The sequence below is a fragment of the Dermacentor variabilis genome, chromosome 6, assembly GCF_050947875.1.
Source record: "Dermacentor variabilis isolate Ectoservices chromosome 6, ASM5094787v1, whole genome shotgun sequence".
Lineage (NCBI taxonomy): Eukaryota > Metazoa > Arthropoda > Arachnida > Ixodida > Ixodidae > Dermacentor > Dermacentor variabilis.
The window spans coordinates 110,776,976-110,804,502 of NC_134573.1; the positions used below are offsets into that span (position 1 = coordinate 110,776,976).

General features: G+C 45.8%; 1 protein-coding gene across 3 annotated transcripts in view; it reads left to right on the forward strand.

Annotated features, from left to right (window-relative positions):
• LOC142585017 (sodium-coupled monocarboxylate transporter 2-like) overlaps positions 1 to 20,119 on the forward strand; it is a 46,612-nt gene extending 26,493 nt beyond the window's left edge. For all 3 annotated transcript variants that reach the window (XM_075695449.1, XM_075695450.1, XM_075695451.1), the window contains 8 exons: positions 859 to 947; positions 1,564 to 1,673; positions 1,753 to 1,820; positions 3,243 to 3,329; positions 6,304 to 6,470; positions 13,017 to 13,114; positions 17,626 to 17,744; positions 19,502 to 20,119. In XM_075695449.1, coding sequence (XP_075551564.1) covers positions 859 to 947; positions 1,564 to 1,673; positions 1,753 to 1,820; positions 3,243 to 3,329; positions 6,304 to 6,470; positions 13,017 to 13,114; positions 17,626 to 17,744; positions 19,502 to 19,552 — 789 coding nt within the window. In that variant the 3' untranslated portion in view covers positions 19,553 to 20,119. The remainder of the gene's footprint in view (positions 1 to 858; positions 948 to 1,563; positions 1,674 to 1,752; positions 1,821 to 3,242; positions 3,330 to 6,303; positions 6,471 to 13,016; positions 13,115 to 17,625; positions 17,745 to 19,501) is intronic.
• The last annotated feature ends 7,408 nt before the right edge of the window (positions 20,120 to 27,527 follow it).

Sequence of the window (27,527 nt, forward strand, 5' to 3'; positions counted from 1 at the left end):
AACGAACGAACGAACGAACGAACGAACAAACGAACGAACGAACGAACGAACGAGCGAGCGAGCGAACGAACGAACGAACGAACGAGCGAACGAACGAGCGAACGAACGAACGAACGAACGAGCGAACGAACGAACGAACGAACGAACGAACGAACGAACGAACGAACAAGCCTGCGAGCCAGCACTTTCCTTGCAGAGTCCGAAGACCAATCGTCGACAACCGACCATCCACGAAAACGGACGAAAGATGCGAACAAAGTTATCAAAAGCTTTCGCATTTACATGGTCACCAACATGGTTACCATCAGCAGTGTTATCCAAAGCTACATTCCTGTATTTTGTTCACACGGTGGCAAAGAGGCGAGGACGTTTAGCAATGTTCCACATGCGATCAGACATAGGACATAGTCATGCCAACAATTGGATCCAGTGAATTATAAAAACTCTCGAAAGTCGGAAGAGTCATCCTTCCGATATATCGTATGTCATACCAGACTCTGCGCTGTATATACCTTGGTAATTGCTTCAAGCAGGATTCAAGTGCATACAAACCACCCATCCAATGTTCGAGTTGTCATACATGCAGCAAGATCTGACACCGGTGTGACATGGGCACTTTCGATGCTCCGTATGACCCGGTGTATAGATCCCCGCAGGTTCGAAACATATTCTGGAATCCGAGCAGTCATATACGTCATGTAATCCGAATGATGGGAGAGCTATGGTAACTGACCTTTTCCCGTTTAATCTATGCATTTTCAAGCTAGAAGGTGCGATTGCGACGTGTGGAGATTACTGCAACGTGTGTTCACGAACAGTGGATACAATCAATGCATCGAACCTTCGTCCCTCTTTCAGCTGATGCCGTACGCTGTTCAAGACCTGCTGCGCGACTACCCTGGACTCAGCGGGCTCCTCGTGGCCGCGGTACTCAGTGGTTCCCTCAGGTCAGCGTCCGAAGCATCCGCATCGACTTGCTTTTGCAGCAATTTGAACGTTTCTGGACAAAAATAATTCTTCCAAGTACAATATTTATGCGAGAGCTAAAAATGCGAGATAATAGATCCTTTTAGAAGCAAAAAGGGTAAGAAAGCATGCAGTGACCACGCTCAATGCAGGGCGGAACAGATGAAGAGCATTTGTCATAAGGCGTCTTTGTTTTGTCGTACAGACATTATTGAGCTGATGACGCTGTTGCTACGATGAGTTCGAGAACTATCGTTAGCGCCCGCTTTCCTTTCTTTCTTCCTTCCGAGTGAACAGCATTAGAAAATTTGGCTGCAGGCTTGACGCTAAGCGTCACATGTCAGACACAACCATATGTGTAAATAATCCAATCGGAAGTTCGCCCTGGTGAGTCTGGAGAGAAACTAGAAATGGACTTGAGAGGCAGGCGGCAAGTTGTTTCCCTGAGTAAGTCAAAGTAATCATAAAGGGCTAATACAAATTCCGTCTCGTTTCCAGGAGTCGTCCTGGTTAGCTACGTTTTCAGCGTAACAATACTTTATGGCGAATCTCTAGTAGAATTTTATAGGACATTTTTTTTCGAAATCCGACTTCCAGCACACTTTCGTCGGGTTACAACGCCCTGGCAGCCGTGACCTGGGATGACTTCGTTCGGCCCCGGGTCAACATGAGCGAAGGCACCACGCTTCGTCTCACGAAGGCAATGGGTGAGCCTTAACTACAAATCCCGTAGCAAATGGATTGTGAATTAACAGTTTTAGTGCAGCTTAAGCCTCCAAATTTCAGCCGCTGCCTATGGCCTCCTCTCCATATCCATCGCCTTTCTGGCCGGCACCATGGAATCTATAATTCAGGTGAATCACGCCTTTTGTCTCCATTTTTTTTACTCCTTGGCTAGAGCATGTAAACGCAAAGCAAGAAAGGGTTCTGCGAGATAAATGACTGTGCGTAAGGAGAAGCACAAATGACTCCGCCGCGTCTATGACTTCAATGCTAATTCACAATGGAGCTTCACATGAGAGGCTTACACCTCTCTTCGAAAACGTTCCTCCACTCAAAACCACATCTCCTCGTTAAATTTGATGGCAGCGCTGCCCCTGGACAGAAGTGTTCACCGCTCTACATTGCCACGCCACGGCAATTCTCGACAAGCGTAGTGTCTGCTTTAGGTGAGAGGCGGCGCTGGACTCAATTCAGCAGTCGACGTAATCAATAGACGATTAGAGTACTGGTGGCAGAAAAGCAGGGAAATGATTGATAGAACTGAAGTCATTGCAATTAGTGTACGTAATGACACAGTATAGTGATAAAGGTTTCAAATACGAAAGTAGGATCGAGTTCAAATAAGCAAAATGCTAGATAGAAATCGATGTACTAAAACTTGATTAAATCAAGTAGGCTAGGGAACTATTTGTCTCCGCCCCGTTTCAAAGGGGATGCCGATAAACATCAGCAGCAGCAGCATATCAGCATCGTCATCATCACCACCACCATCATCATCATGGAGTGGAGGAACAGCTTCCGGTATAGGATCATTTGAGAATACGAGGGTTAGCCACCACACTTACCTCCCTTCCTCTTACCCATTTCCGCACACTGGCAACGAGCCATTATTAAAATATATTATTCTATCTCTGTTAACCCGCCGCAGCACCTGATTGGTTATGGAGTTGTGCTACTGAGCGCGAAGCTACGGTTTTCACAACGTACGCGCGGGCCGCATTACGATAAGGGCGGAATGCGAAAACGATCGTGTACCGTGCATTTATTTTGTGCACACGAAAGAGCCCCATGTTGTAAAAATTAATCCGAAGTTTGCCGCGTCAGCGTGCCTCATGATCACGTCGTCATTATGGCACGTAGCATCTCAAAATTTCTTTCATTTGTTACACCTCTTAATGTCACTAATAAACCTCCGGGTTCTCAGGCTCTGAAATGCGGGCTGACTGAACGATATCACGCAAAGGCGTGTACGATAAGGCCCGAAGCTAAAGACGTTCTCGAATATAAGCCTATCTGCAATTTAATTGAGCACACACCTTTCCCTCTTCTCAGGACGGTAGAGTTGGAAAAGGGAAGTACTGCTCAAATGTGTTATTTGACCAAATATGAGCGTCCTGCTACGTTTTCACCTCCGCAGCAATGAAGATAGATGGGTGGTTAGACTCGAGAATTCAGGGTACGAAGTGCTCGAAGACAGAAAAAGCGGAAGAGGCCTATGGTGCAAAGCGCCATGAAGGTTTACCTGCTCTTCAACGGCATTGTCATCGTCACAGGCTGCATCGTCGCTGGTGGGAGCCCTGTCTGGTCCCCTGCTGGCAATGTTCGTCCTGGGCATCTTCTTTCCGTGCTGCAAAAAGAAGGTGAAAGTGAAAGTGCGAGGCATTCATATCCCCATCACCGTGGTGCAGTTCTTGCGAACCTAGAACTATTGGACTCACGCACATGGACTAACGCTAACGTCTATGTCTGGCCACATGACACAAATGCATCATCTGCAATCACTCTTACATTCCCCTCGCATAGTATCACGCCAGAATATACTAGTTCGGGACGGTCTCCTCGCGTTTCTCTAAAAAATTATCTCTTTCTCTCTCTCTCTACGTCTACTCGAAGACCAGCTCCCCCACATTGCGTGGGCTGCATACCTTTCTTTTTTTCCTTCTTCAAAGTAAGGAAGGAGCCCAAGCTCTCAGGCCAAGGATCGAGCGCAGACTCACAAACCAGAGAGAGCGAGAGAGAGAGGGATGTTGAGATTAATGAGAAGTTGGAGATATCAGCTTGTCGTACTAATATACAAGTGCAGAGTGATAATTATGGCATGCGGATCAATCACACGAATGACACTTAACTGAACTAAAGCTATTCGCAATGACCCTGCAGATTTCAGAATTTTTAACCGTTCGTGAAAAACCAGAAACTCTTAAGTAGCTCACAACCTGCGGGTGGTGGTTCCACAAAGCTGGGGATGTCCCTCAGCTTAACGCTCGAGTCCTCCTGCGTGTGGGAACGATCTGCAGCAGTAATGGAAGTGTTACCTACATTTTTGCATTATTCGAGGCTGTGAATTCTCGGCTACTAATGGGCTCGCCAGCCAGAAATGTCTAGATACGTGCATATATCTTCCTGCCCGTCGTCATTGTATTTCCTCATAATCCTCATGCTCTCCTCGTTTTCATCCATATAAGCAGAGTAGCAGACAGACTAGAGGAGATTTACCGTAGGCCGACTTCCCTCCTTCTTAAATTAATTTTCTTGTATCCCTGGCTCGGTGAAACGTCTGTTAATGTTTTATGATCAGGGTGGCTGGTAAATATAAATTCTGGCCACCAAGGGGCATGTATTGGGTATCTCAACCATAACTCTCAAGGGGCAAGTAAGTTTTGCAAAAAACCCACAAAGCTTGTCCTTGTCCGGAATTCCCAGATCAGGGCAAAATTTTCTTCAGCTGCGAAGCTTTCCTTTTAAGAACCCCATATGGGTTCCCTTTGTAGCTTCGTACTGCAGTCGGGTTTCAAGATTCAAGTGTTTAGGTTAAATCGGAGCTGTGTGAACAACCACTAGTTCTTTTTTTTTTCATTTCCTTCGCTTTCAAAAGCCCAGGGCAAACAGAGCGCACTCTGTTTGCCCTGTGCGCAGGGAGAACTAAACGGGGCACCGATATTTTATTTCCATGGAAATTAATCGTATGTTATGGGTGATGCGCCATGAGTGCTGTTAAATCAATGCTAAGCTAATTGCGTGCTTTGTGGAAAATTACTTCTTCAAGCGCAGAAGAGCGTTCGAAGCGAGTTTTCGGAACAGCGCACAAAGTGTGCAACCGTTTGAACATCCCGGTGGCATCCTCACCATGATTGTTAGTGTTGTTTCGTCAATTTCACACCGGGACAAATACTACGGTGGATTAAAACTGCTCCATGAAAAGAGCCATATGAGTTCCTTCAGAAGTCACATAACGTGGTGTAAGAGTCGCTGAACGTCAAAGCGGGGACAGATGCAGAGCAGGTGGACTTCTCACTCCCGCTACTATCGCTGGAAGATGTGTCACTCATCCCAATAAAAAAGAAATAGATTATGTGCAGTGAAAATCAGTCCCGGTCAAAAAGACATTCGCAGTTCCGCCCGAAAGGCGAAGCACCGATTGCGATAGAAAATTAGTAAATAGCTGTACAAAGTAAGGATAGTAGTTTTATCGGCCGTATAAACTTTTGAACATTCACTTACTAACTAAATTAACAATGATAGAATGTGTAAGCATGACTCAACGAAAACATAGAAAGAAACAGACACACAGAGACAGCGCTGCCTTTGTGTGTCTGCTTCTTTCTACGTCCTTCTTCCGTCGCGCTTAGACATTCTATCATGGATTCAAACCAAGTAGCCCGTCAACATGTTTTAACTAAATTAACCAGCACGGTGTCACGCACGCACAGGTAAACATGAACACATCTCGCTCGATTAGCGCCAGAACTCGCTGTGAAAATTCTGGAGTTAGGAATCGTGGCAGCAGCAAGTGAATTGACCTTCATGCATGTCTCGCTTCAGCGCGAACGAAACGTCGAAAGCACAGCGCATACAAAGCTACCTGCACTACGCGCACTCTGCAAACATCGGAGATCCCTTTGAAGATGAGGCCCGCGCGGGCGCGTACTTTAGCCACGTCGCTATCGCTTTCGACACACAAGAACGCCAGCAACGCGTCCCTACGGCGTCCGCGATTCGCGCGGCCAACACCGCAGTAGACGCTGCGGTCGTCTCCACTCTGTATGCAGCGGCGTGCGAGGCCATCGAGGCACCGTAGCAGCCGCTGTAGAAGAACACCCTTCCTCTCTCGCCTCACCTCCCTGCCTCGCGCGCCAGAGGAGATGGCACGCATCCGAGCCGCGTTCCTCGCTCGCGCACGCGAGATTGAACCGCAAGCCTCACAGGCTTTCACTGTACGGAACCTCACGGCGACGGCGACGACAGAATTGCGCCTGGAGTGCCCATATAATTGATATTGCAGTAAAGGTATTTGGTGTATGGGCGACTTGAATCACAATCCCAGAAAACGATATGTGCATTACCGTAGCTCCTGAAGTCGACAGACCTCGGTGAGCGACTGCAGTGTCGATGTGCTCTTTGGACGAAGCGACACCATCGATGTTTTCTCGACTTTATTTCGTTCAATCCTCTAAGCCCCTTTGTCTGCATAGAGTAGCAAATTGGACACGCGTTAAGTCGAGCTTTCCTTCACTTTTCTCGAGCTATCTCATAGCATGGTTAAGTTGCAGCTGCTGTCAAATCAGACTTGGGAAACACTGCGGCACGACAAACATAAGCTCAAGCATTATGCAGGGTGCCATCACGGGAACCATGGCAGCGTTGGCCATGTCCTGGTGGCTTTCCTTGGGCTCCATCGTGCATCCGCGCGAGGCGGACGACTTGCCCACGTCCACCGCCGGTTGCGCCGACTTCAACCAGACCATCACGGCCGGCTCCTACGACCCGCCACCAATACCGAGGTAAGCGCAAGGATATCTATCTATCTATCTATCTATCTATCTATCTATCTATCTATCTATCTATCTATCTATCTATCTATCTATCTATCTATCTATCTATCTATCTATCTATCTATCTATCTATCTATCTATCTATCTATCTATCTATCTATCTATCTATCTATCTATCTATCTATCTATCTATCTATCTATCTATCTATCTGTTCATCTGGATCTGTGCCATAGGCTTCACTACACACACGGTAGTGTGTCGCTGTTCGTCAGTCTCGACTTCGTTGATTACGAGACAGGACCATCCTCGCATCATACGACCAGAAGCCACATATATCAATTTTAGTTAAAACGTAGAGAACATTATGGCTGATGTGCATGCAACGTTAAATACACCCCAGTGAATTATCATATCGCCAAAAAAAGCACCCTCTCAAAAGCGCTATACGGCCGCTATTCGCCATGTTTCTCAGTTTCTTTGGTGCGGGGCACAGCACTTGAAACCACATTCACAATTGTTGGAAACGGGGGACACATGGATGCGGCAAAGTGTGGCGAAAGTTTAACGTTTCTGCAGATTTCATCATATCCATCAGGAGTATCAAGCTAGAAACGCCGCCAGGCAAATTTCTCCAGGATTGATTAAAGAGCATTCTCTCTCTCTCTTTCTGAATACTTCTTTGTTCGAGTGTCAAAAGGCCTAGAGTGCTCGCCAGCTATTCTCGGAGTACTGAGAGTGGTGCCGAAGTCGTATTAGATGTATATGGGGGCATGGTATATCTTACCCGCGTTCAAATTTTAACGCATGTGGGTTCTATACGGTTGTGTAAAAGCGTTACGCACGTTACACGCATGTGTCCTGAAATGTCTAGATCTGACCCCCACTTTATATCTGTACTAAGTAGGGCCTGCTTCATGAGTCATATGCGGGCGACGTCTTAAAGCACGTGGTTTAGTTATAGGACGCTTAAACTGTTAATGATGCTGCTCGAAGGAAGGACCTACTCTGAAAATTGGGCTATCATTTAACAAGATCACACACGTCCTCCGAACGTTTGCCTTTCAGTCAGAGCCGTCGGAACTGGTACCACGTTGTCCTGTGAAGCCGTGTTTAGCTTACAAGTTAACAGATGGAATATGTACAAAAAAAAAGAATGATCTAGAAGCGTAAAGTAAAAACGTTTAAATGAAAGCCCAATATGTCCTTGCTGCTATGTACAATGAAAGTGCGCACAAGCATGAAACAAAACAATCGGTGTCTTTCGATTTCGTAGTGGCGCGTTCTCCGAGCCCTCGGATATGCACTCCGCTAAAGTCACAAAGTGTACTCCAGAGTGGGCTGATATCCAACTCTCTGAAGTTTTCGCTTTGTCGGGCACAATTGCGCTGACGCTTTAGCGCATAAGCCTTGGTCATGGCAACTACTTGAATTAAATTTGTCGCGCATATCATCGTCATCATCATCAGCCTAGTTCCTCAGCCACTTGAACTATCTCATCCATATTAGTAACGATATTGCCGGCTTTGTCCCTTAACGCACACATCTGATTCTTGCCTATTCCTATTTTCTTCTTCACTGTTTTTAGGCTTTCTCCGTTCTTGAGAGCCTGTTCAATTCTATCCATATTATAGTTCCTGATGTCCGCTGTCTTACGCTTGTTGATTAACTTAGAAAGTTCTGCCAGTTCTATTCTAGCTGTAGGGTTAGAGGCTTTCATACATTGGCGTTTCTTGATCAGATCTTTCGTCTCCTGCGATAGCGTACTGGTTTCCTGTCTAACGGCGTTACCACCGACTTCTATTGCGCACTCCTTAATGATGCCCATGAGATAGTCGTTCATTGCTTCAACACTAAGGTCCTCTTCCTGAGTTAAAGCCGAATACCTGTTCTGTAGCTTGATCCGGAATTGCTCTAGTTTCCCTCTTACCGCTAACTCATTGATTGGCTTCTTGTGTACTAGTTTCTTCCGTTCCCTCCTCAAGTCTAGGCTAATTCGAGTTCTTACCATCCTATGGTCACTGCAGCGTACCTTGCCGAGAACGTCTACATCTTGTATGATGCCAGGGTTCGCGCAGAGTATGAAGTCGATTTCATTTCTAGTCTCACCATTCGGGCTCCTCCACGTCCACTTTCGACTAACCCGCTTGCGGAAAAAGGTGTTCATTATCCGCATATTATTCTGTTCTGCAAACTCTACTAATAATTCTCCTCTGCTATTCCTAGAGCCTATGCCATATTCCCCCACTGACTTGTCTCCAGCCTGCTTCTTGCCTACCCTGGCATTGAAGTCGCCCATCACTATAGTGTATTTTGTTTTGACTTTACCCATCGCCGATTCCACGTCTTCATAAAAGCTTTCGACTTCCTGGTCATCATGACTGCATGTAGGGGCATAGACTTGTACCACCTTCAATTTGTACCTCTTATTAAGTTTCACAACAAGACCTGCCACCCTCTCGTTAATGCTATAGAATTCCTGTATGTTCCCAGCTATTTCCTTGTTAATCAGGAATCCGACTCCTAGTTCTCGTCTCTCCGCTAAACCCCGGTAACACAGTACATGCCCGCTTTTTAGCGCTGTATATGCTTCTTTTGTCCTCCTAACTTCACTGAGCCCTATTATATCCCATTTAGTACCCTCTATTTCCTCCAATAACACTGCTAGACTCGCCTCACTAGATAGCGTTCTAACATTAAACGTTGCCAGGTTCAGATTCCAATGGCGGCCTGTCCGGAGCCAGGTATTCTTAGCACCCTCTGCAGCGTCACAGATCCGACCGCCGCCGTGGTCAGTTGCTTCGCGGCTGCTGGGGACTGAGGGCCGGGGTTTGATTGTTGTATTCATATAGGAGGTTGTGGCCAAGTACTGCACCAGGGTGGCCAATCCTGCTCTGGTGAGAGAGTGCGTTACCGGTTCAGGTTACCGGGATCAGGCCGCACTCCAGGCCTGTTTCTGCAATTTTCTCAACACACGGTTTTTTTTTTTGTATTTTCCGGTGGAGAATTGCGCGGCACCGGGATTTGAATCACGGTCCTCTTGGACTGGAGACGGATACTCTACCGTCCCCGCAGGAGTTAAATTAAAAATTGAATTATGGGGTTTTGTGTGACAAAACCACTTTCTGATTATGCACGCCGTAGTGGAGGACTCCGAAAATTTCGACCACCTGGGGTTCTTTAACGTGCACCTAATTCTAAGTACACGGGTGTTTTCGCATTTCGCCCCCATCGAAATGCGGCCGCCGTGGCCGGGGTCCGATCCCGCGACCTCGTGCTCAGCAGTCTAACACCATAACCACTGAGCAACCACGGCGGGTCCCGCAAGAGTTGTACGCCTCATTTAACCTACAGTGGTGCCCTATTTGATCAGTCAAGCTGGACCAATCTGAGCTCGGTTATACCGCATGGATGGCACTCGGCTAGAGAACCTGGTAATTATGACCTGCACATGTGTGGCCACACATAATTGAGGATATATAATTTTTTTTTGAGGAGGGTTTCCGTACAGTGATAAAATGAAGGAAAATACATTAAAAAAGAAAAAAAAGGGGGGGGAAAGGAACATAACATGCGATTTGAACTCGTGATCCTTCAATGTTGCCCGGAAAGGTAGCTCAGTCGGTTGGTTCGTCAAGCCAACGGTTACTTTCAAGCGCCATAGCTCCTGCTCCGAGCCTCATACTTATGTGGAAAGTTACTGATATTGTCCGCGACAGTCGACAATATTTTCTGTCGATTCTGTCGACAGTCGATTCTGAGTGGTTGGAAGGCATAATTTATTGGAAAAATGGCCGCCAGAGGAGCAGCGCGTGAACTCGAGCGGCTTTTGAGACTAGGAAAACTGCCTTACAATATTTAGACTTGAGGGGAAGCTTCGTTAACAAACTATAACACGGCAATCAGCACTCAAATATAATTATAACCCTAATAATAATTGTAAATATTCATCCCATCTATTAGGATCTAAAGCGCGCGTTGTTGCTTTGTCTGTGCGTGTAGTAGTTAAGAGAGCCAGTTTAAGGGCGGAGAAGAGGGAAGGAAAGGGAAATCTCTGAAGCAAACTTGCAGCGCCGTGGTTTTAAAGCGCGACCGTGGTAGAGAAACGGAAAGGCGGTATAAGCATGCGTGGCCATGATACGCACACGACAAACTGCCTTACAATATTTAGACTTGAGGGGAAGTTTCGTTAACAAACTATAACACGGCAATCAGCACTCGAATACGACGAGAGAAATTATTGAGAGGTGGAAAATTCCCTTGAAATAAATTCGGTTTGCGAGACAAATGCTTGTATGTATTGAATCTCTTAAAAGATGAGGGGGGAAATATGCGCTCACCGAGAGGGCATCGTCAGCACGAGACCACCACCAGGCACCTTACTGAGATGAAGAGAGCTTCGCGGCCGGAACGAAGTCTCCCCTCTCCGCCGGCCAAGAATGGAAAACGCGCTTTCCGATCGCTCAAGGTTGCGCGGACATTGTATAGCTCTAGCGTCTAGGAAAAAGCTTAAACAGCTGCGAGGGTGGCACGCATAGCGTGGGAAGCTAGCCGCCGGAGTAGCTATCTCAAGTACTGCTGCTGGCGAGGGCGAAATACCTTCGTGTAATTATAATAACCCTAATAGGACTTCTTTCAAAGAAAAGAAAAAAAAAAGGAAACGGCTCAGAAGGGCATACTACGAGAGCTATGACTGATACTTTTTTATATATATGTATTCATCTCATCTATGGGTTCGCATGCGCGCGCTGTTGCTTTTGTCTCTGCGTGTAGTAGTTAAGAGAGCCAGTTTAAGGGCGGAGAAGAAGCAAGGAGAGGAAAGCAATATTGCAGCGCCGTGGTTTTAAAGCGCAACCGTGGTAGGGAAACGGAAGGCGATATAAGCATGCGTGTCCATGATACGCACACGATAAACTGCCGTACAATATTTAGACTTGAGGGGAAGCTTCGTTAACAAACTATAACACGGCAATCAGCACTCGAATATAATTATAACCCTAATAATAATTGTAAATATTCATCTCATCTATAGGATCTAAAGCGCGCGCTGTTTCTTGCCGCTGCGTGTAGTAGTTAAGAGAGCCAGTTTAAGGGCGGAGAAGAGGGAAAGAAAAGAAAGCAAACTTGCAGCGCCGTGGTTTTAAGGCGCAACCGTGGTAGAGAAACGGAAAGGCGATATAAGCATGCGTGGCCATGATACGCACACGACAAACTGCCTTACAATATTTAGACTTGAGGGGAAGCTTCGTTAACAAACTATAACACGGCAATGAGCACTCGAATACGACGAGAGAAATAATTGAGACGTGGAAAATTCCCTTGAAATAAATCTGGTTTGCGAGACAAATGCTTGTATGTATTGAATCTCTTAAAAGATGAGGGGGGAAATATGCGCTCACCGAGAGGGCATCGTCAGCACGAGACCACCACCAGGCACCTTACTGAGATGAAGAGAGCTTCGCGGCCGGAACGAAGTCTCCCCTCTCCGCCGGCCAAGAATGGAAAACGCGCTTTCCGATCGCTCAAGGTTGCGCGGACATTGTATAGCTCTAGCGTCTAGGAAAAAGCTTAAACAGGTGCGAGGGCGGCACGCATAGCGTGGGAAGCTAGCCGCCGGAATAGCTATCTCAAGTACTGCTGCTGGCGAGGGCGAAATACCTTCGTGTAATTATAATAACCCTAATAGGACTTCTTTCAAACAAAAGAAAAAGAAAAAAAAAGGAAACGGCTCAGAAGGCCATACTACGAGAGCTATGACTGATACTTTTTTATATATATGTACTCATCTCGTCTATGGGATCGCATGCGCGCGCTGTTGCTTTTGTCTCTGCGTGTAGTAGTTAAGAGAGCCAGTTTAAGGGCGGAGAAGAGGGAAGGAAAGGAAAATCTCTGAAGCAAACTTGCAGCGCCGTGGTTTTAAAGCGCGACCGTGGTAGAGAAACGGAAAGGCGGTATAAGCATGCGTGGCCATGATACGCACACGACAAACTGTCTTACAATATTTAGACTTGAGGGGAAGTTTCGTTAACAAACTATAAGGCTATAAACTTTAAACTATAAGGCCGCGAAGCGCATATAAGGAAACATAAATAAAGCTTATGTTGCATCGACTATTTTGATTTCGGCCTTCAATTTATTTTTAAAACTTGGAAGCTGCTGCACTCAACTTTTTTCTGCGACAGCTGACAGCTTTAACACGCATTCAAGCGTGAAAACCGCAAATAATGTTTCTAAAATTAAATTTCCACGGCAGCTAATTACCCCTGTGCTTTCCTTGGCTTTATTGCCCCTTTGGCTATACCTGGTCGCGATTAAGAAAAATCGAGCCCCTCGATTTTCGTTCTTTTAGTTCAACAATGAATTCGTTGTTAAACAAGAATGAAAATCGAGGGACACAAATGCAAAGAACGTCGTTGACGTAAATTCGTACCTGTTCTTTTTGTTATCGTTTCCTTTTGTTTCCTAAAATTTACATCGCTCTTTGGCCATCATCGGCCCCTGCGCACACAAGCCCGCCTACATCATCATCATCATTTTTCCTATCTGCCTATACGCAGTGGAATATTCCGGTTCTACCACATCTCTTTCATCTGGATCAGCACCATAGGCTTCACCACGCACATGGTAGTGTCGCTTTTCGTCAGCCTCATCTTCGGTGAGTACGAGACAGGATCACTCTCGCATCGCATCAAATGCTGGTAGGTTTTTCAGCATTCTCACCATGTGCAGCAATACGCCGTTGCCATCACCCTTGCCTTTGAAAATGCCCCCGGAAAGTTCTTTTCACTTCGAGCGCCGACCGTGTCCTCCCATTACATTAGCGCTGTGATTTTTCCACTGTTTCATTTGCGGTGGCGTTCTGTTTGTCGTAGCATGGGGAGATTTGTTGCCTTTGTCGAAGCGCCACGTCTGAGCAACGGTCAATGCATCCGACGATCGACGCCGGTATCCAGGAGTAAGACGAAAGAATAAGGTTGTTTGGCCATTAACGATGGCCACTCGAAGGAACCAACTCCGCTCGTTGACCGATTAGGCAAACCGCCGGGTTATTGCCTAGGCTGCGATAGTCAAGTGAAACACGCAGCTCGTGATCAGAGAAAACCGACACCTACATCGACAGCTTCCCACTTCAAGGCGGCTGCCGAGTCTGGCAACGAGAGCGGAGTTCGTTCCTTCGAGACACTTTTGGGAACTAGCCGCGGTTGCTTAGGGGCTATGGTGTAGGGCTGCTAAGCACGAGGTCGCAAGACCAAATCGCGGCCACGACGGCCGCATTTCGATGGGGGAGAAATGCGGAAACATCCCTGTATTCAGATTTAGGTGCAAGTTAAATAACCCAAGGTGGCCGAAATTTCCGGAGTAACCCACTACAGCGTGCCTCATACTCAGATCCTGGTTTTGGCACGTAAAACTTGATCATTTCATTCAACATTTTAGGACCGCTGGTGCCGCAGTGCTCAAGCGCGAAACAAGATTACCTCTTTCGCATTTTGTGCATCGCGAGTAAGGCGCGGAAAAAGATTATTATGCAGTACATAGCACGTTGACAGTGACTGAACTTGACTGTCTTATAACGCAATGACAAATTTCGCGTCAGAAGTCTTGCCCTTAACTGATAAATTAAGAACTTGTGTTCGATAATATTACCTGATTAGCCGGGTTATCAGCATGCAAAATTGTCCTGGCGGAGGAAGAGGAACGAAGACCGGACGACGTAGGCCTCATAATCGTATACCGTGTGTCTCAGCGAACATTAGCCACATGAAAGCAATATCCTATGCACAAGCATTACAACGCTATTCACGACTCAGTACAGCCTCCACATAACGAGCTACCCCAGGTATAGTCAGTATTGACGTCTGCCTATTGCATTCAACGCCTTTACGCGCAATATGGGCTGATTCGACTGTCACTGCCGCGTTCTGATCTCTGTGGTTGGACAGCGTGCACGCGTCGACAAGTATTGGCGAGCACTCGCAAACACGGCATCGCGCATGCGCATTCTTGTTCAGAGGCGAAAGCGGGCTCGCCCAGCTCTCGGAGCGTTCTTCGTCTCTGTGTCTGGACTTTTAGCGCGCTGTTCACAATAAGTTTGACGGCATGAAATGTTTAGCGTGCACAATAATACAAAGACACGAGCACTTCTTCTTTTTACGTCGAAGCTGTTTATGCGGACCCTGTGCTGTCATTGTCGGAGTTCGCCAAAGCTGCCATCATCAGCAATGGCTCGAGCGTCGTCGTCTTCTCCAACAGCTCACTCCGTTGCCGCTCGTTAATCCAGCGTAGAATTTCACTTCTCTTCTGTCGTCGTAATGGGGAGGCCGCGTTTACGGGAGTGTGGGCTATTGCTTAAGGAGTTATGAGCCATTCATTGTCTCACGTGATGGACAGATTTAATTTTGAAGCAATTTAATTTTTAAGAATCGCAAGCGGCAATACCGGGCGGATGCTGTTAACCATGCCACCGTGAAAACTCGAGACATCGAACGCAAGCGACAACGGTGGACTGCGGCCATACCTTCGCTGACGTCGTACTCTCCGTCGCAGCTGAATGTGTGCGTAACCTCATTAAGAAACACAAAGTCGTCAATCGTCAAACCAATCCAACCAATCGTCAAAACAATTGCAGCGCCCGCATCTCCAGTGGTGGGCCTTGCGCCCTATATACGGAGCTTTGGATCAGTGGTTACGCACATTTCATTTCAGCTACAACTATGGGAAGACCACGAGAAGTGCGTACTCCTGAGAAAGATGCTGCTTACCGCGAGCGTCAGCGAGAGTTGGCTCGTGAACGCGCTCGTCGTCGTAGGGCCGACCCCGAGCTGCGCGCCGCAGAAACCTCATACGCAAAAAAAAAAAAGAACAATGCCAGCACTGAAAAAACAGCAGAAAAAAAAAGCCCGCAAAAGCGAAAATGAGGTGAAAGAATGGTGAAACAGAATAATTTCAATACAGACTGCTTGGGAAGTTTGACTTGCATGGTGCAACGCTCGGTGTAACCAACACAGCTTCGCTGTTGGCCATTTCACGGACCGGACGGAGCGGTGATTTTTTTTCTTCTTTTTACAGCGAAGCTGTATATGGGGGGGGGGGGGGGGCTATAGGGTTCCGTGCATTTCTGTTCTTTGTGGACAAAAAGTATCATCATCAATGGCTCATACCCCCGTAAGCAAGCAAAAAATGCAATGGCTCATAGCCCCGTATGGCAAAGGCTACAAGCACTCAGCAAAGTAAAGCAAACAGTGCTTAACTTCTGTATAATCGCGGATACGACATACAGAAGAGCATGTCTAAAACTGTCATCGTCAATGGCTCATACCTCCGTGAGCAAAGGCTCATACCTACGTAAGCAAGTAAAAAATGTAATGACTCATTGTTCCGTAAGGTTCACGGCTACATACTCACTTTGCGTGAATTAGCTGCAATGACACTATCCCTGTTGTCGTTGTCGGTGATTTCAATGTGGATATCACGGTACCAAAAAGGGAGCGGTTTACGCGTTCCGTGTTGCAGACATATCCCTCGCGATGCCACACCGATCTGGCTCAACCGACCACCCAGTGGCGTACGTGCATCGATTTGACATCATCAAACAATGTGATTGCAGTTGCGAGTGTAATAATAACCACCGATCAAAGCAGTAAATGAGTTCGTACATTTGTTCAAAATTATGGGGCACCTCCGTGTCGTGTGCTAAAAAGCTTCGCTGATCAATCACCTTCACAGAGTAGAATGGCTCATAATTTTTTTCATCCCCCCTCCATTGGCATAACGGCACCGTGACCAGTAACGGAACGAGCTCTCTCGCGCTGGGCAGCAGGGCGTTGTAGCCATTCAAGCTATAAAGGAGGCTCGGTGTGCACGCTAAAGCGGTTTCTGTATATTGGTACAGCGGAGGTGAATCGATCACGTCCTATAAACTGTTTCACAAGTTTTCGTGGCTGTTGTTGCTTTATGTCGCTCTGCAGATGAGCACGAGGTCGCGGGTTCAGTTTCCGGCCGCGGCGATCGCATATCGACGCAGGTGGCACGCAAAAAAAATGTCGTGTGTACATACACCTAGATCTAGGTGGTCGTAATTAATGCGGATCCAGCCCTCCGCCTATTCAGCGTATCTCGTATATAGCTACAATATGGCATTGGTACGTTAAACTCCACTGGTCAATCAATTATTTGTAGCTATTTTTTAACAACGTTTCAAGCAGGGTATTCTTTTTTCTTTCTCTTTCCATTTTTTTGGGTTTAGCGTGGCTGCGTGCTGCCGCCGCTTTGCACTGTATCCTGATGGATATGTTAGTGCACGCACATATATATATATATATATATATATATATATATATATATATATATATATATATATATATATTTCATTTATTTTATTTCCAAATAGTGTTGGCCGTCTTGGCCGTAACAGGGTGGGTACAGCTGGTTTGCACAAAGCGTAAAAAAAAAAATGAAAACACTTTACAAACGTAAATTGGACATGAAGCAATGAATGTTGGAAATACAAAAACAATAGTTTGGCTAAGAAATACATGTTTCTAACATTGTGACAGTGATATTGGAAGCAGCATGAAAGAAAGACTATTATAAGTATTTCTAGAATAGTGTGACAATGTTTGCACGGCACCACCATATATATATATATATATATATATAAAGATGCGGTCTTGCACGATTGTCCGGTACCGGGCATTGTGCAAACTGACACCGGGGATAACGGTGCGAACGCAAGCGGCGCCGGGTGGCAGTGCATGTATTCACACCATCGTCGTAATATGGTCGTCATTTCGTCATCATCAATTCTTCGCGGCAATGCGTGAGATCGCATGTCCGAGCGCCGTAACTTTACACTGAGCTGTGCGTTTCCCGATAACCATGCATCCGACTTGCTTCTGCGCTCGATACTTGCAAATAGTCGTTACGCAAGAACAGCATTCTCGCAAAACATAATGAAAGCTTCGTTCAAACTGTTTCCCACAGCGCGAAGGATCTGTAATTATTTATTTTTTTTCCTCTTCGCGGTGAATTACCAATAGACCACTGTTCACACAAGTGTTATATATGCCACCGTGAAAACATATTCTGCTAGGACGTCGCAATATCGATAAAAGAACAAATTGGCGACAACAATAAACATTCACAGAAATGTGCACGCACTCGCAGAACGCAACGAGAAGGAAGAGGTGGATCCCAAGTACATCTGCCCATTCGTGCGGCGATACATGAGCAGCTACGTCAGGAAGCCCACTGACAACGAACTCAAGGAGTCGCAGTTAACGACGGTGAGTCACGACGAGTCAAAGAATTGATGTGTGCATGTGCCTTCGCCTGTATTCTTTTACGAGTTGGCGTGTTGTGTTCAGCGCTCTAAAGACGCGCCAGGTGTAAAAAAGTCACGCAGACAAATGCGTATTGCGAATAACAAAATCGAGACAAATAAAATCACAGTGCTCCCATTTCGGAGTGCTACATCAGCCGCAGGAGAACTGTGCTAAAACTTCGACGGGAAGACTGCTGATGCGATGGCAACAGTTCCCACGAGCAAGCAAATAGGACCCAATTATTGGTACAGACACAGGGTGTGATCATCATTCTAGACTGCTCTTCAGTAAAAGTATTTCACGATAAGAAACAGGCACGTATATACTGAAAAAAAGGAAGTTACAAATGCGTAAAAATATAAATTTTGGTGCTCGTTCCGCCCTAATTTGTGCTCACGTGATCAAAGTAAAAGTAGGACAATAAGTGCGTTTGATAGGGCCCTCTACTTCTGGTTAAATCCAAAAGTTCTCTATTTAACTTTTCTTTTCTGCAACTATTGCATTTTCAAAGTTCTCGAATTATCGCTTTATTGCGATAGCAATGATGTGGACCCACCAGTCGCATTTCTGCCGTCGCCATCGCCGTGAGGTTCCGTATAAAGTCCGAGGGCGGTAAAATCGACGCCGTGCGCCGGATGCTGTACGTACGAGTGATATCGTGCGAGGGTCAGTCGGCTACAGCGGCTCAATCGCACGCAAGGGTGAAGAGGGGGGACGAAGCGCGCCGTCTTCCGTCGCGCGCAAGGCTCCAGGGGCGGGAGGGCAGGGAGGAGGGACGCGTCCTACTCCGCGCGGCCCGGGCGGCCGCGCACGACGGCCCGGGCTGCTGTATCTTGCAAGCCAACTGTGACGGGGCAGATTCCGCCGCGCGCTGTGTTTTCGCGGCTTAGTTCGCGTAGGGGGGGGATGCGAGATGCAGCACGAAGGTCAATTCGCTCGCTGCTGCGGCCGCGCTTTCTCATTCTACCGTGTTCACAGCGAGTTTCCGCGGTCATCGAGTGAGATGTGTTTATTTTTCCTTGCGCACACATGTCACCACGCTTGTTAATTTAGTTAGTAAGCTTATGTTTACAAGTTTATACGGGAGATAAAGCTACTATCCTTACTTCGTACAGCTGTCCACTAACTTGCTATCGCAATCGATGCTTCGCCTTTCGGGCGAAAGTGCGGCGTTTCTTCTTATTCTTCAAAATAGGCAGCAGACCCATTCATTTCATATTATTTCTCGCTCTCTTTGCGTTCTAGTAAATATTTTGCAAACTCCAGTATTCGGCGCTCCCAATGACAAGATAACATGAAGAGACGACAATATATGTATAGCTAAAGAATGTAAGATAAATGTTAAACAGGGTTAATATGGTGTCTGTATGGGGTATACTGGAGAAGCGCTCGTTAAAAATATTTTATATGCTTAACAGGCTGCATATATCTGGGAGTAAAGTGAATAAAATGCATCGTCTTCATTTCTTTTCAACAACCGCACTTTTCCTCGCTGTGGAATGATGCAGATCTTCGGAGCAAGATTAGTAATGTGATAACTGTTTAACTCTTGTCAGTAAGTGTGGTTCCAAGTTGTACTTTTGCATAAATGTTCCTTGAATACTGAATCGAGTTGTGTCTTTGACACCGTACCCCTTTCTAGTACTCCGCTCCATATAGCGTGTCCCAGTTTGAAACACATGGCATATTCACTTGTCCCATTCTGTTTCCTTCTACAGAACGGAGTGTCACCGACAGAACTCAAGCGGCTAATGCAAGATGATCAATAACAGAGAACAAAACGATGGGAAGTGCATCGGTTTCGTGGCCCGATTGCTTGCATGGAGTTGCTGCCGGCATGTAGACTATCGAAAATATCTGCATCTGTGCTCGCATATGACGACCAACGCAAGCTTCTACTCCCCACCACGTTAGGTCACTTGGATTCAAGATCATTCACGGTGACCAAAGTACTCGGACCGTGGTCACATGCCTCACACGCGCAGAAAGCGTTATACGTCCATTGCAACAGTTCAGGAAGTCTACATACCTCAGTGAATCTAGGAACTGCCTCTGGTTAACCTCCCTGCCTTTGTATGCATCCTTATCCCTCTCGACATCTCCGGAAGAAGCGGCAGCCTCAGTATTTTCAAAATTTTCTTTCTTTCTTTCTTTCTTTCTTTCTTTCTTTCTTTCTTTCTTTCTTTCTTTCTTTCTTTCTTTCTTTCTTTCTTTCTTTCTTTATTTCTTTTCATCCTTGAACTCCCTGCACATAGGGTAGCAAACCGGGCGTGTGCCTGGTTGACCACCTGGACTTTTCTTCACTTGTCGCTCAAGATCAGGCAATAAAAAGAAAAACACAGCAAAGTTGCGCGGTTGCTTTAGTAATTAGGAACTACCTTAAGCGCTATATGTAGCCGATTATGGTTGTGATTTAGACTTGTTGATCATTTCGAAAGCGTTCAGTATAGTGCGATCAGCACACGGACACAGAAGAAACAGAACGTACAAGCAGGGCTAACTTCCAGAAGTTATACATTACCGGACAACAACGCATGGCCCTTATGCACCCCGTACGTTCGTCCCAGGACGCATAATCAACAAATGAGCATTGATAGCCGAAGCAGCGCAACAAAAGCTTGGCGAACACAAACACAAAAATTAATGGGTCAACATTGCAGAGAGTTAACGACACGGAATTTCCTGGTGTTTATGTAGACAGTCAGTTGCCATTACACATTCACTTGCATTAAATAATCTTAAGCATGTACAAGAAGATGCCCATATCATACAAAGTAAGACACGTATTTCCTCTACGCGCCCTTTTAGCGTTTTATCACTCCTTCATTAATTCCCACATCACATGGGCCATTGCGATCTGTAGTCTGACCTACAACTCAATGCTAGTCCCACTAAAAGTTGCAGAAAGTACTACGCTACATGAAATTCTTTGTCTTCACACGCAAGGTTCTGTGAAGTTTGTCTGCTCTGCTTACTTTTAAACACTCAGCCTCTCAAGACATGCATTATTGCCATGGTTCATAAAATGCTAGACGACATTCTTTACTTCCCGACAACAAAATTAATGCAGCAGAATAAACCATATTTAATAAGATCGACCTCTAACAGACAGACAGACAAAGGACTTTAAGTTGTTGAAAATAGCACAACAACAAAAAATTATGGTCTACTTTTATTCACTAACAGAGCTATTAGGTAGTGGAATGAAGTTCCTGATCAGATAACTTCAGCAAAGTGGCTTTGCATTTTCAAACACGAACTTCGTTGGCAAGTCACTGGCAGTGAATAAACACGCAAATAATTACGCATGCAAGTCATCTGGAGCGCTATCAGTCTTCATTACTAGCGGCGCAAAATTGAGCACGCTGCCCTGGCGTAACTGCAAATTCCACCAATGTTACGTCTAGCAAACACAGTGAGAACGCTGTAGCAAATGTATGCGCAAAAGTTAAATGCATGTGAAGTGAATACAGCATTTGTGAAGAATTTGTGAACAGGTGCTCGAAAGTGTCGTGCGATTCTTTTACTTTGTTTCCGAGTGTCCCAAGAGAACTCCGTGTTACACAAACTTCATATTTGAGTATAAAAGGAGCACGTTGTGGCCTGTGCATGGGAGAACATCACAGTTTTTTGGGGTAATCACAGTGTGCGCAATAATTTACTTATTAGGCACTCCTAAGCGTATACAATTCAGTTTTATGAGCGGCGCCAATTGTTGCACGCCGCCCTTGCATAACTACAAGTGTAACGAAGATGGCATTTAGTGAAAATGGGAGACATCTACGGCAGATCTCTGCGTGCATTTAAATGAACGTAGATCAAACACTGCAAAAAAAACAAAAAAAATATTTCTGAATCAATTATTTCAAGGTGTCACACTGCAGTTATACGTAATATTTTGCGGAGTCTTTAAGCAACCTCACAAGGCACCAGCTTCATATTTAATTAAGATGACAGGAAGATGAAGTTGAGTGTGTGCGGAAGCCCGTCTCGTTGGGATGATACGTTTTCAAAGGAGGGGTGAGTACACCAGCCAAAAAAGGTCAGGCAAGGTCAAGCTTAATGCCTTCTGAAACTTTCACGTTCCTGGATCACTTTAAGGTGTTGCCAATAATCGCCGAGCTCTCGCTTATTTCTCGATTTTCATGCGTCAAAAGGGGTTTTGCGGTCACATCGGTGAACCAAGCAAGACACCCTGTTTACATTAGGAGAAAATAAGGGGCACAGTTTGAGCAATGTGCAGGCAAAGTTTAAAGCATGCGGATTAATTGTGGTATCTGCAATAAATTAAGTATACAAGTGCTCCGAAGAGCTAGGAGTGTACGTTACGAGAGGCGATAAATAGAGCACGGTGGCGTGGCTCAGTTACAAATTCCGCGAAGATCCCACAAAGACAAACGGTGGTGATCACTGTGCTAAATCTATGTCCCGATTTGATTACGTCAAATGCAGCGTTTGCATAAAAGAAATCCTTAAGCAAGTGTTAGAACATTTATTAAAAGCTTTCTAAGCAAACATACGTTGGAAGTATTCCTAAAAATGATAGCCCTACAATCGGGTATGAGCCTCAACTTTTCTTTCGCTCCTGCTAACTTGTGACTCCTCTGCAATATCTCAGCACGATCTAAAATTGAGTATGCGTCGTCAGTATCGGACCCGCAAAGCATTTCACTTATACATAATGGATAAGCACTACGAAATCGTTCTTTCCTTTATTTATTCTAACTATTGCCGTGGTACCATTGTAAGCCAGATGAAAAAAAGAAGTATCGACCTACCTAACCAATCGCAGGTTATTTATTTATTTATTTATTTATTTATTTATTTATTTATTTATACAATACTGCGGACCTTGCACAGATCCAAGTTACGTCGAAAGATATCGCGTCTTTCTTTCTTTCATAAAATATGCCACTTAACCCAACTCTCCAAGCCACGCTTCTCCGCCCCGCAACATATATCGCAGCCCGCAATGATCATATGTTCAAAATTGGTGTGGCTGCTTATACGCTGATTCTTTTATCCCGATAAGTAGCACTGAATGAAACCACCTGTCTGCCTCCATCGTTTCGATCACTGACGTCACCACATTCAAGACAGCCATCGATAATAAATATTATGCCTGCTCTCTGTTGTAGTAAAACACTTTGTGGGGCTAGTTGGTGCATAGGTTTCAATAGATAGGGGGAGGGGGGGGGAAGCGCCAATAGTGACGGCACACAGTCCTGTCTGTATACCTTCCTCTGTGCCGTCACTATTGGCGCTTCAGCTATTGAAAACTCTGTGTTGTAATTACTTGTATTTTTTTTTGTATTCGCCTACTTCTCTCTGTAATTCTTTAGTCTCGAGAGTAAATAAATAAATAATGTAATACTTCGCTGTTATCAGCTACATTTCCAAATGCGCCGAGGAAATGCTGCATTACACAAAGTTTATATTCAATTAAAATGGGGCCGATATTAAGAGGGGGGGGAGGGGGCAGGCATGTACTCTAAGGTCAATGTTCTAGCAAAGTAAAACCTGTATGGAGGAATTACCGCCCGTTTTTTTTTTTTTTCACTGTTCGAAAGCGTTATATGCGTCCAAGGTTTCCAACGTGCCAGTTATACAGAGTCTCCCAACTATCATGGAGCTAGATTTAAAAATATGAAAATGTCACATAGCTGGACAGAAACAAGGTACTGTTATTTGCGGTCACTTGGAGATAAATTATTTCTTGCATTCCGCCTAATTACGTATTTAGTCCTAAATAATTAACCAACTTCTCCGATGTTGTATTTAAATGAAAAGTGTCAATGAGAAAATTGTAGACCAACATGAAAAACTCCCGATATAGCTTTCTGTTGCTCAATACGTGCTACATAAACGTTTTCCCGAGCGTGAAAGAAGCCCACGAATACGCGTAAAGTGCCTCGAGCGGCCAGTCGCGCGGCAATTCCTAACGCATACATAGAAAGGTCGATTTCTTTCTTTGGCAGTGATAGTGACAGTCTTACTAGCGCATGCAAAGACATATGTTCAATGTCGGCACTTTCAGTGATTAGGCAGGTCAATTCACACTCGCTTTTTCGTGGGACATGAATATCACGAGAGCAGACAATGCAGCTGCATTTCTGGCAATGAAGGGCCAGAAAGGAATTAGCTAGGGGACGATTTCTTGTCAATTGACTTAGGGTACTCCCTCAGCGGCTCATTCAAGCATCTACGGGTTTGACCAATGCAAGCGGTGTCACTATAGCGCCCTATTATGCCTGGGAAGTCTCAAACTGATGAAACACTTGCATGCAGCCTGTGGCTTGGTATGGCCTAAACGCCTATTCATTCCGCATTTGAATGCACTGCAGTCCTATATGGGACAATCGTGGCCACGAGGAGGCGATCACGCGTCTCATTTGTGAGTTCCTTCGCCCAGCCTCCCCTGCTCCCCTATAGTGTGCCTAGAATAAAGTATCAACCGCATTAGTTAGACTGGACAATCGGCCTCTGTCGAAAGCGAGAATCCTCGGACACTGATCTAGACCGTTCTATACATGAATCCCACAGAGAAGGCGCTGAACGCGTTCTTGCGCTTGTTAAGGACGTGCGGACTTAGTGAGAGACTTGGAGAATTAGCGCCTTGGCCTAATGCAAACAGTGCAGCCCTGAATAAAAATGCAGCTACAGCCTTTGTGCAAGCCACTGGGCTAGACGCACGGCTTTAGATATTCTGCAACGTTGTGGACTTGTGTAAACGCACCTTCTTCTCCTATCATCTTGATTATCATCATCATTCATCAGTCCTTTATTGCCTGTTTCTTTTCGCCAGTGAAGAGCAGCAAGCCAGAAGCTGCACAAAAACTGACGAACAAACACAGAGCCGAAAGAGTGTATAGCTTATATATATTGTTGTGAAGTTGGGGGTCCGCGCGGCCGCGAAGGTTACATGGATGGTGTCGTGCCAGGTGCCGGTAGAAAGAGGGATTTCGAGCGACGTTCGAAGAATGAGAAAGAAATTATATTCAAAAGTCCGTGATTCAGTTTTGCAAACACGGCTCCAACTATCGGGGCCCACCACATGCTACAGTCTTTGCATATCTCAGCCTCTCTCCTTGCAGCGGTTGGGATCCGCTTTTTATGCCCTTCATTTTCGTCTTTCCCTCGCCGAGGAAATTCACTGGCCAATCAGAAACGCCGAATCACTCCCCATCTCCCATTCCCCCACTTCTCATGTGTCTCCAACGTTGCACAATACGATGCAACCACGTGGCAAACTGTGAACCTGCCACCGACGCTTTCCCCAAGAGTTCTCGACAATGACCCTGCCATTGATCAGGAGGGGCAACGTTGATGTCTTGAAGCGAACTGTCATTTCTGGGCGCTCGAAAAGCCGAAGATCTGGACGCTGACTACTTGTCCGTAAGACTCAGGTGACGCTGATTGAGCTGCCTTAAGTGAACGATGAGGCGGGATCAGCACCCGTGACAGCCGCATGTCTACCGGTGAAGCATCCTTTGTTCTGAGGGATCGCCAAGCACGACAACATATAATGTTTCACCGTATATGTAACTACTAACGTTTCAGTGACGAGAAACCAGTCGAAACACCCTTCACACACTTAAGTAGGCATAGTGATGCGTGTATGTGTCTCAGTTTAGCGAAAGCGCCTCAAGTTGAAATAAATCAGCAGATTATCAAACCTATCCAGTGCGAGCGCATATCACTACTTGCACCAGTGGGAAAAAGAAATGTCAAGGCCATGAGTAAAACAGCTCGTCTATATGGTGTAATAAGATGAAGTAGCATTATATTTCCTGGCTGGTTCAAGAGCAGACGGCAGCAAAGCTCCTGGCTTCGTGACTGCGGCCCTTATCTTTATCGCCTACTGCCGGCTTGGCATGGTGCAAGACGTGCGTACGAGTGTGTTGGCAGCAGGCGTGGCAATCTTAATTAATCACTGCTGACAAGAACTGAAAGTGCCCCAAACGCCCTGCGAACAATCCTGCAGCGATAAATTCTAAGTGAAATTAGCGCGTCGCAGCTCACGCGTGCTACTCGGTGCCGACCCTGAGCTGTGGTCGCGCGAGAGCGCGACGACAGCTCAGGCTAGGCACTACTAATCATCTGGTACGCACCACAATTTCGTGTAGGCACCACATTTGCGGTACTAAATGTTATGCTCCCCTAGGCTTGCTGGCAGTTCAAACAGTTGCAGTATTTAAAAAATAGAGGACGCTTAAGCTTCGCCTTTAAGAGTGGAACGCGATAGCATTCAAATATTCCTGACTGCTTATGTAGGCGTATGTAAGCGTAATGTTTACCGGGAAACGCTGGCGGTGAACGCAATGCACGAAGGCGGGCTTTCTGGTAAAAACGCGGCCTCTTGCGTGGGCCGCGATGCAGCTGATGCAAGAGCCATCTGGAGGTGTTGCAAGTAACCGGGCGCGCCGCTCCGTGACCTCCAAGATATTCGGGCGCGAACGGCAGACGCCGTGGCCGGTCCATGAATAGAAGAAACGCTTGAAAAGAGGTTTGAGTTTTGGCCTAACAAAATTATGTTTTCTCGTATATTTAAATTACAATCCTACGCTATCGTGTCTGTAGGTTATGTGTAAGTCATACTTTACGATTTTTCTACGTATTTTAGCTTCAGAACTTCAACCAGTTCAGTAACTTCATGGATACACATGGAGGGCCTGGGTATGCGTGGCTCGAAATAAATTTGGCAGGGACTACGTTCGACGCTGGACGCCAGACGTCGACTTCAAATTTCCTGCAATACGGTGCCCTTAACGCTATCGCGTTAAAATGCTATTGAGTGTATGGACGAGAAGAATGGTAAATGGGGGGTTAATTTTTTTACTTGACGCAAACATATTAGGCCAATAGGCAATGAAACCAAGGAAAGCATAGGGGAAATAACCTGTAGATTTACTTTAAGTGCACAAATCATCAGGCAAAGGGAAAATAAAATTAACGAAAAGACAGCGTGCATTGGTTGGAACCAAACTCACATGGGACGCGGGCCATCCCTACTGAAAGAGCCCCGTATTCCCCTTAACTCACATATCGAATAATATGATATGACGCACAGAAAAAAACTTGTTTTTGTATGGGATCCTATACGTTTCATGTTGGGTTATTTGATATGATAGTTGTGGGGCATATGAATTTTTCAATATGGGTATGCTCTATACCAGTTCAGCTACGGCGAGGGCTGTTCCTACGTCCTCTTTCTTGGGTATTTGTGCATATGTACGAGATCTGACCCTGCAGTGTTAGCCAGTACTGCTCACGCCCATGGCGGAGGATATAGTACATCCTTCTGATCAGAGGCAGGTAGTATGGTGGCAGGTAACGAAGCTAAAGGACAGGAGTGATTCAACCCTCTTGACTATGTGTAGTGGTGAAAAAAGTATTCAGTGGCTTAGGTAATGAAAAGGAGACAGTTAAATAGAATGAAGAGCAAGGTAAACGTGATCCGTTCTTTAAACAAAATTTCACATGACCCTGAAAAGATTGCCGAAAAGCACGGTGCACAAGTGGGTGCTTTTATATCCCTTAAATATGAGAATTCAACGCAAAACAGTGACAGCGAAAAAAAAGACACAGATAAATGTACGCGTAAAATAAAGCAAGAGAATAGACTAATGGAATGCGTAGACAATGCCGTCCACAAGGTCTACTTCACGTGCGGAATATCGTGCATAGGGCAGACAAGTCGCTGACAGAGGCACAGGAGAGAGGACACATGTGTGTAACAAAAAT